Below are 12023 nucleotides of genomic sequence, written 5' to 3'. Positions count from 1 at the left end.
AAATCAATGACACGGCATAAAAGAATGACTCTAAATTTTATTGCTTTTCTCTGTTTGTGACACAAAGAGAATTTAGAAAAACTGATGAAAAGAATCTGAAATTGGCCCTTAATCCCATCACTCAGAAATAACCATTATTACCATGCTAATCTGTAGGCTTCTGTATTTATTATATAGATTTACTTAAGGAACAATGGGATTCTAACGGATTTGTTCAACTATAGTACTTACTGGGGTCTAGGCACTGTACATTTTCTGAAAGCCTGCCTTTTCTCTTTAATGTATCATGCAAATGTTTTTATGGCTTGCTTCGGAAGGAGCTTGTAAATGCCTCCAGCTTCCTCAGGGTTATCTTAGATTTCCATTAAGTCTTTTACAACTTTCCTGGATGAGTGAGCATACAGGAATTCAATACGGAATTCATAAGCTGAAATTGAACAGAGACGGTAAGGAGGACCGAGAACAGGAACATGGGTGAAGAAATGGCAAGAAGCAGGCAGGGGTCAGGTTGCAGGCTTTTTCTAGTCTCAGATGTGCCAGGTAAGGCAGTGACTGCTAGGTTCGCCCCCTCCTAGCCTGCCTGGTCCCCTAAGTGGGGTGAGTGGAGGAGATGTTGTTCCCCAGACTGTCCGACTGCTACACAGGAGATGGACACGGTGATACAACAGTCTTTAAACTTCTTGTGGTGGTGACATGCGCTCTCTGTGTAGGGTGACCAGCAGGCAGCCCATCTGTACGTGACCTGGAAAGAATGACATGCTTTAGTCAAGTGTTTCTTGACCGTAGTGGACCAAAAGCGATTTTGAAGGCGATGTCAGGCTAAAGAGGGTAGAGATGATCCCAGAAAGAGCTTTTATTGTCAGGAGAGCAGGGGCGAGCCTCCCTTCCGAGGCCAAATGCGAACTCACGCCCCTCTGGGCAGGTCTAGCTCAAATATAGTGCTAAGTGTGACAGTCAGCACCATATCCACTGTTTTTCTTTTCCACACTCACTCATTTTCCCACAACTAAATATAGCCAAGCCAGGATCGGGTGGAAATGGAGCCGTGCACAGACAGGGCTTGCACACGGAGTCTTTTGAATTCAGGGCTCCCTGTTGGATTTTAGAACCTGGATTCCATCCTTTTTCTTTTCCAGAAGCTGCTTCCGGAGCTTCGTTCTTGGATTAGTGCCTGTCCTCTGCCAGGGCAATAGATATCAGGACATTTCTGAAATGGAATCTATCCTACCACCCTGCTCCCGGGGATGGCGGAAGCTTTCTGCCTACTGACCTTTACCACCTGGCTGCAGGGCGAGCCGTGGGTGGCACCTGTCAGGGTCCCCTGGGGCTGTGACCTGTGGCCCCCAAGGTGCCAGCTCCCGTGCGAACTGGGTAGAAGAGAAGGTGGGGAATGTTCCCGACTGTATGAGGGAGAAAGCAAGCGAACCCATCCACTCCAGAGTGAAATCCCTTTGTTGTGAAAGAACTGAGGCAGTCCTCAGCCAGCGACAAAGGGTGCGTGCCACCCTCCAGCCTCTCCCCACCTGGCAGACGGAAAGCCTTTTAATGAGCAAGGCTTTGCTGCAACTGAATTTAAGTGTATCTGGTTATTTCTTTGGAAAAATTCATGCTTTGGGGGACCCAGAATCTCTTCTGTTGTTTTTTTCAAAAAGCCACAGTGGGGTGCTGTAGCGACAGGATCTCACCATTAACTTTTAATTTCTTTGCTTTTGTTGGTCACTGAACATTATTTAAAAGTATGTTTTGGCTGGTGAATAATGCTTTTGGATTGCGCTCAGAATGCATAAACAGCTGTAGTAAAACTTGCTCTCTTAGAAAGGAAGCCCACGCAGAGGGGCCAGGTGGCCCAGTGGATTAAGGAACCTTTAACCTTTAACCTTCATTCGACCTGGGTTCAAATCCTGCCTAGATCGCCAAAGAGGAGAGGTCGGTTTGACTCGAGGTTTGAATTCCATTCCCTCACTTTTCCAAAATCACACAGCTCCCCAAATCTTTTGGCCCAAATCTACACCATTGGCAGTTTCTGCTCAAGGGAGGGCCAGTCCTGAAATAGCAGGGTGGAGCAGGTCAGTGCTCAAGTACATTGGCAGAGATGAATGGGGAAGTTACAAGCTTACGAGCACCTGCCAGCTCCAAGCCTGGCTCAGGCCAATGCAATGATTTCCTCACTTTTTCAAGCCCTAAATTTGATCATGACAGGAAGGAAAGAAAAAAGTTTCTTCTCCATTTTCACAGGTATTGTCCAGGCAAGGCTGGAACTGGTTTTAAAAGTCTGCATTCTTTCATTGTGGACATGCCTATCTAGAGCCTGAAGGAACCGTATTTGGCACCTCTGGTTTCATCTTGCTGAGACTGTTTGGTGGGCATTAGCCTCTGGTTTTTCTCCTCCTCTGCTCCTTCTTTTTTTTTTTTTTTTTTTTAGAAGCTGCCTATAGATGGCTGGAGGAATACAGAAAGGAAGGGTGTCTTAGAAGCTTAGAGAGTTGTTTTTATTTATTTATTTATTTATTTTGTCCGCATTACACAGCATGCGGGATCTTAGTTCCCCGACCAGAAATCGAACCCATCCCCCTACAATGGGAGCACAGGTTCTTAACCACTTGACCACCAGGGAAGCCCCTCCCCATCTGCTTTCGTTATATGTCCTTGTGCTCCGGCCACATGCTCCAGGGTCTCAATTTCTCTATGAAAAGGGAATGCCCTGGAGACATTATTTTCCACATTCTTAATTACCTAGAGAAGCATTTTTGAAAGTGGAAATTATGTTTGCGAAGCATAACTACTTCTCCGGGTGGTAATAATTGGGTCCATGCAGCATATTATATTGTGAGAGGAATTACTTGACAGGGTACCTCTTTTGACCCCTCAACTAGTAATTATGTAAGTTCGAATTGTGCTGGGTTTGTAATGTTTTCTTTGAAGACATCAACGGAGATGGGATGACTAGAACATAAAGAGGATTCTACCCTAGACGGCCTCCATGGACAGACAGCATCCCCGTGTTGAGTGTGGATCTCCTAATGGACTCTTAACCTGTACGGACCTGCTCTGTGTTTAGGGATGACCCTCCTGACCTGAAGCACACAATGAAGTGCTTCTCTGGTGATATGATTCCCTGGGCCAGGAAGGGAATGGCAGGCCATTCCATTATTCTTTTCTGGAGATCCCACGGACAGAGGGGCCTGGCAGGCTACAGTCCACAGGGTCGCGAAGAGTCAGATGTGACCGAGCAACTAAGCAATGCAAAAATGCCAAGGGTGGAGGTACAGCAGGGCGTTCTCTGTCAGCACACAGTGGCCAGCTCACTCTTCTTGCTTCTCCGTCAGGTTCATCAGCACCAGGACCGGGGAGAGACCTTTCAGTGCCAGCTCTGCCCTTTCACTTCCTCCCGCCACTTCAGCCTGAAACTCCACATGCGTTGCCATCAGCACTTCCTGAGGACAGAAGCCAAGGTGAAGGAGGAGATCCCAGACCCCGATGTCAAGGGATCTCCCCACCTCAGTGACAGTGCCTGCCTGGGGCAGCAAAGGGAAGGAGGAGGGACAGAGCTAGTGGGGACCATGATGAAGTCCAGCACTCCAGAGAGGACTAGCCAGGGTGGGGCTGGCGTCTCACCTTTGCTGGTGAAGGAGGAGCCCAAGGAAGATAACGGCCTGCCAACCTCCTTTCCTCTGAATGCTACCGACAGGCCAGCCAACCACACAAAGCTGAGAGAGCCCTCCGAGTTCGCGGCCAACAGTGCGTCCGCGTTGTTCAGCCAGGACATCTCTGTTAAGATGGCGTCTGATTTTCTCATGAAGCTGTCAGGTACTTGAAGAGGGTTGTCCCCTCTCTCTCTCTCTCTGTTTTCTCTCTGTCTACCAGTATTCGTAGCTATAAAATGAGCTGGTAGGACTAAGTGATTTCAAGGTCCCTTTAAATGACAATTGTCTGCACTCTCACACATTTTCTCCTTGAGACTTTTTTTTTTTTTTACAGTCCTGTGGAAGTAGGCATGGCTATGGTTTGGGTCTAGAAACAATAGAGATTGTTGATTTCTTTCTGGTTTTCCCCTGTTATGGGTTCCTGCTGTGGGGGACAGGTCACAGGGGAGCCAGGTTGGTGACAGTTAGTTCTTTGTGTGACCTTGAGCCCTATTTAACTTGTCTCTCCATTGATCTTAAACCTTATTTAACTTGTCTCTCCACTGGGTTCTTTAAAAGGGCTTGTATGGGACATCTTGCTTTGCGTATACTCAAGTTCTTGATTGCCTTGATGTAAAAGATTCTAAAGGACATACACACAGAATACTATTAGAAAAATTTTAGAGTTTTAAAATTTGAGCAAATGATAAAATTATCTTTAGGTTTTGTTTTTTCTAATGGAAAGTTTTTCATTGTGGCAAAAAAAAAAAAGAAATTTGCCATTTTAACCATTTTCAAGTGTACAGTTCTTTAGCATTAAGTACCTTTACATTGTTGTGTAACCATCACTACCATCTGTCTTCAGAACTTTTTTCATCCTCCCAAACTGAAGCCTTGTACCCATTAACCAAGAATTCTTCCCTCCCCTCTGCCCTGGTAATCACTATTCTACTTTCTGTCTCTATGAACATAACTACACTAGGAACCTCATGTAAAGTGGAATTTAAGAAAATTGTTAATATTCTTTTGCAGCTGCCTCAGTGCTTTTTAGAAAGAAGTTGTAGTATGTCATAAAAATGTATTACTAATTGATACCACTTTCACCATCAAATTATACATGATGGTTCGTTTAGTTTGTTTTTCTCCCCCCCATTTCTTTGATTTAGTTGTGGAATTGAATAGGGAGTGTCATGATGCCAAAGGAGCACCATGTGTCCTGACTTTTTTGTAATGAGAAAACATGTGGGCCTGTGCTGCTACTCATTATATTTTTTAAAGTCTGATTTTAAATTTTAAAAGAGATGTAGAGGGTGGGGAAAGGTCGGCTGAGAATTGGTTCTGTCTCTCAGTAAAGACGGCAGGCCCCACGATGATTTCCAAATGCCATTTCAGCTCTTTGGAGATTGACAATACCCTTTTAAGTGGAGAATAATTGGTCACCACCTTCCTTTAAATGGACTGCGAGTCAAATTTCACTAAATGTCATCGCCAGGTGAATTAGAGGTTCTGCTTCACTCTGAAGTCCCTTTGCTCAGTGACCCTGCGGTCAGGTCTTCTGGAATGTTCCCATCACCCCAGGTCTGTGCCCCTCAGGAGTGCTCAGTGCTGGTTGGAAGAAATAAGGAAAGGCAGGGGATGGAAGTGAGGCGTCGCAGAAAGAACTGAGATGGAATGTTACAGGGAGGCACCCCACCCTGCGTGACCGGTGAGCACATCCTACACCGTAAATGGTCAAGTGGCAGGAAGTCAGGTGCCTTGACCATGGCAATGAACAATGATCTGTCCCTGGCCTGTCCTCTCCCATCCCAGCCTAGGGAACATGAGCTCTTAAGACTCTGCATTTTACATATAAATATCTTTGGGGATGTGGGGAAAATGTAGGCTTCTGGGTTTCGTTTTGCTGCAGACCCTTCAATTTTCACTTCTGGGAGAGCACTGGTTCTTTCTTGATAGTATGTCCCACCAATGTCAGAGCAAAAGGGACTCCTTTTCCGGGCTCTTCTAGTGCTTCCTCGAGGGAAGGAATGCAATGGTGGGCGTATTCACTTAGGATGGCTAAATGGGACATTTCCTTACTTAGCCGACAAGGCGGGAGACCGGAGGGGTGAGTAGCTCTTAGGAAGAAGGTGCCTTCTTTACTCCAGGACTCCAGAAAGTTTTTAAATCCTGAGGAAGGTGAGAGAGGGTGGAGGAAGGCTTGATAATATACGACTTCTGGTGGGCTTAGCTAGGAGTGCCCCACATCAGTCTGTGATTAGCTACAGACCCAATCTCAGGGAGTGTAAGATAAGACCTGTGACTGCGGAAAGCCAGGCTTGCAAACAGGAGAAACACAAGAGCAGAAGCCAGTCGGGAGGTAGGGGTGAAAAACCATGTGTCCAAGCCTTCTCCTGTGATCTGTTTTCTCAGTCGGCTATTAACGGAGACTTGTTTACGGGTTTGGCAGTCGCAGTATTTACCAACTGATCAACTGGCATAAGAAAACAGATAACAAATGCACGCTGTTTATGCAAAAGGCCCGTGCAGCTATTTTATGGTGGCTTACTAGAGGTCCTGAAACCTGACTTGTGTGCACTGTTTCCTAGCAACCTGTTACAAAGTCACCGGGGAGTGAGATGCATCAGTAATTTTTTTTGTGTGTGTGTGCATATTTGGATGTAAATGTAAACTTGGTGACAGTGGCAGCACAGCCCACGGGAGGAGAAGATATGTGAAAAGGAAAGGAATATGTTTTTGGGGGAGAGGGGGAGATTATTATTTTTTTCTTCCACTTGCTCTCTGGCTGATCAGGCCCTATAATTGATAGCGGCTCTCTCCAGGTTACTGCACCTGGCTGTGTCCGTGGCTGTGATCCCAGGACCAAAGGGCCAGACCCCAGGGAGCTGTGGCTGAGCTTCTAACTCTTTCCCTTATCAGATGTCGGGTTAGCAATGGGCCTTGTCCCCCAGCCTCATAACGGTGCCATTGTTCTCGTCTTGAATTTTTGAGCCAGGCTCTGTGCGTGCACCTGCTGGGATCCCAGGGTGCAGCTGTTTGTGGACACCGGGGCTGGGAGCCTCTGCCAGCCACGTCACTGCAGAACTGGAGCACAGTGACAAATTCAAGCGTGTCCGTATCTTCTTGTTTTCAAAAGCGAGATGGAAAACACTTGATTCTTTCTTGCTTGGTGATTAAGGGGAGTCTTTCTTGCTCCTTCAACACACATTCAACACACAAATGACTTTAAGGGAACCCAGGAGGATTAAAGGGCTTCTGAGATGTCGCTAGTGGTAAAGAATCTCCTGCCAATGCAGGAGATGCAAGGAGTGGGTTTGATCCCTGGGTCGGGAAGATCCCCTTGGAGTAGGAAGTGACAACCCACTACAGTCTTCTTGCCTAGAGAATTCCATGGACAAAGGAGCCTGGCGGCCTACAGTCCATGGAACCACAGACTCACTGTGCAACTGAACACACACAGTAGTATTAAAAATCGCTGGTGGAATGCTGTTTTAAGGGGACTCGAAGGCCACCCATCCCAATCCCCATTTTGAGGTTTCCCAGCATCTGTGATTGTGAAATCAAACCCCTTCCCCAAACCATCCAGTCTTCTCCTGCCTGAGCCCACACTTAACATTCCTTAGTCCTTCACGATTAATGTTTCCTAGGACCAAGACTTCCCAGGCTCAGCAGTGTAATTGCCTCAGAGGAGAAGATGGGGCAGCCCTTGCTGGTGGCTTTCTGGGATGACGGCAAAGATAATTTTGAAAACTCTGCTCTGAGTTTCAGCCTAGGAGACAAGCCTTTGAGGGCTGTAGCCTGCATGTTTGCCCAGATCTTTCTTGGAATCGAGCAGACAGAGGCAGACCATCTTATGTCAGGGTGAGGGATTCAGTAGCCACATGACTGGGGCTTTGCAAGGGAGAGGAGGTTAAATTCCTGTGGTTTCTATGCCATTTCTCCTTAATCTAGCAGCAGTGCTCACCTTGAGTGACATTAGGCTTACCTGGGAAACTTTTGTTTTTTACATGCCAGGGTCCAGCCCCACTGCCAGAAATTATGATTTAGCTGGTCTTGGATAGGACCTAGACATTGGTGTTCTCTTTAAAATCCTCAGATGATTCTAAAAATGCAGCAAGGCCTAAGGACCACTGATGTGGAAGCTGCACTTGATACCTGGTTTGTTTGTTTGTTTCCAGGACAGTTCTAGTTTTTTTCAGTACAGCTCTCTTCCCTCACTCTCTATCTCAGACCATGAAAAGGGCCTGGTGCTGTGGGTTGGGTCTGAGGCATTCGCTGTAGGTCAAGGTTGACCTGAACTGGAGGCCTGGCTGAGTCATGGTCAATGAGCCCCATGCTTCCCCTCGTGGGGCCACATGACAGGAGAATTAAAACAAGCATCTGAATGTTCTGCAGTTAGAATTAGGAAATCTTGGGACTCGTCTGTAACATCTAGGAACTGGGAGTATCATCATTAGACGCCTGATTAAAAGTCGCCTGCTGTGGCCTTACATCACTTCTTTCTGAAAAACCACACTTTTCAAGATATCACATGTAAATCTAACTCTCCAAATTAGAACCAAGCAGTTGACAGAAACTTGGCACCTCAGTTGTTGGCCGGGAATATCTTTTTAATCTTCTTGTACTGGGTTTTTTGAAAATAAAAAGATACAAGTCATTTCAACTATTTTTAGTTTGGAAACTGGCCAAAAAAATGTTCTGTCTCCCGCATTCTATTAATTTCATAAAATTGAGGCTGAAAACATCTTAACCATGAGAGGTGGATTTCAGAAAGCAATGACTCGCAAGTGAGTCCAAGCTGAATTGTTTCAAATGTGTTAGGAGCTCAGCAGTAAAATGGCAAAGGTTTTCTTGAATCAACAATGGGGATTTGGTGAATGTTTGTGTTGTATCTTGTGGGTTCCCATGGGCCTTTGCTCTGCCACCCCCATCTATTTCCTAGAATTTTATGCATCTGTAGTTAACAATACAGTTTGTCTGTAAAGGGCAGCTCCTTATCCAGTGATACCTTTGTTTGTGCTGCCGAAGAAGGTGGGAGCCAGGAGATACCTGGTAGACGAGGCATCCTTATTACCTGCTGACTCTGATTGGCTGTCAAACATCTTAGCATCTTTCTCCCAAAGAAAAGTCAGTTTTCTGCCATTCATGTCCTCAGGTTTCAGGGCCATTAGCTGAAGCTCTCCCTGTGCCTAAGTATGCCTTCCACAAAGGTTTATTTTGGGCAGCCTTCCTTTGCATCTTCAGTGTGGCCTTTCTTAACCCTGCCTGGCTTTTCTCATGATGAGCACTCAACTGATCATGTGACTAAAATTCCTCATGTCAGAAGCCACTTTAAGGGGCCTCCCTCCTATGTGCAGGCAGTCCAGATGCCTTGTTGAAATCCTGGATTTTACCAAACTGGTGGGGGATCCGTGTGAGAGAGAGTATGTGGCTCTTTGCTGTTTTTCAGTGACTTGCAACTCCACGAGACAAGGGCTGATCTGAGTCACAAAAGGGAGCAGGTGGTTGTTGTAAGAAAATGGGGCCTGGAGTTACGCACTCACGTTCTCAGGCTTACGGGGACGGAGAATTTGTGACATTGACTAATTGTTTATGGTTTTTCCTGAACAATCAGTTGCTTAGTGCCTTGTTATTGTTGTTGTTCAGTTGCTAAGTCACATCTGACTCTTTGCCACCCTGTGAACTGCAGCACGCCAGGCTCCTCCGTCCTCCATTGTCCTCTGGAGTTTGCTCAAACTCACATCCATTGAGTCAGTGATACTAGTTAGCATCGTGCCTGCTCCAGGCCATTGAACCCACTTGAACTTCTAACAACCCTAGAGGAAGACACTGTTCGTATTCCCATTGTACAGATGCAAACTGAGAAACCGGGATTAAGACACTTGGTCATGTTTACACAGCTAATAAGAGTTGGGACTGGGGTTCTAATCCAGGCAGTGAGGCTCCAGCATCCCTTCAGCCAAATCACTGAGTAAGAAGTGGTGAAACGGGAAGTTGGCTCTGTCCTCTGTCCTGGTTGTTGCAGTAGAGTCTGAGTCCCCAGCAAGGGAGCCATTCTCTGAATCTCATACGTTAGAAATTGTACTAATGCTTTTAGGCTTCTCACGCCTTGTTTAGTGCAAATAGAACAGTGATGGTAAGGCCAGTTACAGTGTATCTTCAAATACAGTTATCTTGTAACAAGCATGTAGTTAAGGAAATCAAGGCGGCAAGTCAGTAGTATGGAGGCACTGCCACTGGAATCCAGACGTTTCTTTCCTCACTGTGCTGGATAAGGTTTACCTCCTTCTAGAATTGTCCACAGAGTAACTTTTTATCTTGATAGACTTGGGAAAGTTGATCAAAGTCTGTATTTCTGCAAAACTGAATCCGGTCATTTTCTGCCTTCCCTCAGAAGTCACATTTTCTCCTACTCACTACTGTTGTTACTCTTGTTGCTGCTTCTACTATTATCATCCTGAGTCTTATTACTGATCAGATGGGTTTACAGTGAGCCAGGCGCTGTGCCAACAACTCAATGTAATTTCTCAGTTAACCCTCTCAATAGCCCAATTAATGTTAAACCTGTTTTACAGACGAGGAAGCTGAGGCTTAGAAAGTTTCAGGGACGAGGGATAGAGCAAACTGCCTAACGGCGAAGCTTGGCTCCTGACCACTTAATGAGCTGTTACCTAATTTTTTTTTTTCTCTCAGTTGAGCGAAGTGTCTTTTGACCTCCGTCTGCTTTACTGTTTATTTTCCTTGGCTTCAAACCATGGCATCCTTTTTAATGCATGCTAATTCAGTCACTAATCTGGTTAAATTTTTTGTGTCTTCAAAATACACACACAGTCCATCCCTTGGAGGGCAGCCTCTCCGGGGGCTGTCACCCTCACACGTAACCAGCTTGCCCCTCCAGCTCCCTCCCTGACGCCTCTCACCACCCCAGGAGCCTCCCCCTTCCAGGCCGCCAAGGCGTTCATGGACCCTTCCAATACCTCTGGCATCAGGTTGTGCCCCTGCCTGGATCCTTTCTACTGAGTAACTGTTATCCCCTCTACTCTTAAGAAAAATGCTGAGTCTTCACCAGCTCATAGACACACCCCGTTATTTCCATTTACCTGCCTTTGCTCATGTTCCAGGAGTCTGGTCATTTGAACCATGGAGTTCCATGTATCCTTCTCCCGTTAGAGAAAAAGGAGGGGGCAGGTTCTAAAAAGAATTAATCATGTTATTAAAACTAAAATGACTAGGAAATTCCCTGGTGGTCCAGCAGTTAGGAATCTGTGTTTCCACTGCAGGGGGCACAGGTTTGATCCCTGGTTGAGGAACAAAGATCCTCGCAAAAAAAAAAACAAACCAGTTTAATGCACCTCTGACCTCCAGTGGTTCTATATCTTTGTAGAGAATTTCCAGCACTATCGAGCCTCCTTGCTGTGATACCTGCGCCTACTGTCCCCACCCCAATTCTGCTCATTGTGCTCAGTCGCCTCCGCTGACTCTTAAGACCCAGGCTGATACTTGTATTATTGATTGTGTCTTAGTCTTACCTCTTCAACTCTGTTTCAGATTGCTGGGCTTGGGGGTGGGGCAGTGTTCAGGAAGAGATAGTATTTCCTTTTTAATGTCTTTATCTTTGTACAGTATCATCCACAGTGCACTCTGCGGTAGATGATAAGAAAGATATTTCATCAGTCATGTCTATTCTGGAAGTCAGGTTTTCAGAGGGTGTGATATTACTTCACTTAAAAAGAGAAGGATTTGCAAATTCACAACCAACTCTATATTGCTGTCAAGAGGCTGGAAGGAAAAGATGATCCATGGAAAGAAACCAAAAGGGAGCCTCCAATAGTGTGAGCACCTTGGTGTTGACCAGGAACTCAGCTGGTAGGGCCAAGTCTAGGAACCAGAGTCTTGCATACCGTTACGTAACAACCTGTCTGCAATTTAGCAGCTCAACACAATAGCCATTTACTTAGCTCACGAGTTTAGGTGTCTTTGACCAGGGTGCTTCTTCCAGTCTCTCTTGGGCTGACTCATCGGTCTGCAGGACCTTGCCAGGTTGCCAGGGCATGGCTGGTCTAAGATGGTTCTGGCAAGGATGGCCTCTCTCTGTCTCCCAGGGCCTTCCATCCTTCAGTGGGTTTGCCCGAGCTTACCCATGTGGCAGCTGGACTGGGTTCCAAAGGAGAGAGCAGCAGTGCTTTCGGCCTCAGGGGGCTGGACTCAGAACCGGCCAGGCATCTTTCAATGACCAAAGCCAACCACAACTGCAGCCCAGATTCAAAGGGCAGGACAATCTCCACCTCTTAATGGCAGGAGCTGTGGAGTCACATGACAAAAGGGGTGGGTTTTCAGGGAGAGGAATCACAGTCATCATTTGGTGGAGTTCTTCAGACTCTCTGGGTGGGTGTTCCGTGAAGA

The 12023-nt window shown here is 46.3% G+C and overlaps 1 protein-coding gene across 10 annotated transcripts in view; it reads left to right on the top strand.

The window, feature by feature from the left end:
• The window catches only part of ZNF827 (zinc finger protein 827), a 192247-nt gene that overhangs the window by 51049 nt on the left and 129175 nt on the right, over positions 1 to 12023 (top strand). For all 10 annotated transcript variants that reach the window (XM_081544236.1, XM_081544243.1, XM_081544237.1 and 7 more), the window contains exon 4: positions 3327 to 3807. In XM_081544236.1, the coding sequence (XP_081400362.1) occupies positions 3327 to 3807 (481 nt within the window). The remainder of the gene's footprint in view (positions 1 to 3326; positions 3808 to 12023) is intronic.

The sequence above is a fragment of the Giraffa tippelskirchi genome, chromosome 11 (genome assembly GCF_054371585.1).
Source record: "Giraffa tippelskirchi isolate mGirTip1 chromosome 11, T2T-mGirTip1v1.2.pri, whole genome shotgun sequence".
Lineage (NCBI taxonomy): Eukaryota > Metazoa > Chordata > Mammalia > Artiodactyla > Giraffidae > Giraffa > Giraffa tippelskirchi.
Note: the sequence above shows the minus strand (reverse complement) of the source record. Positions and strands in the feature narration are given on the sequence as shown.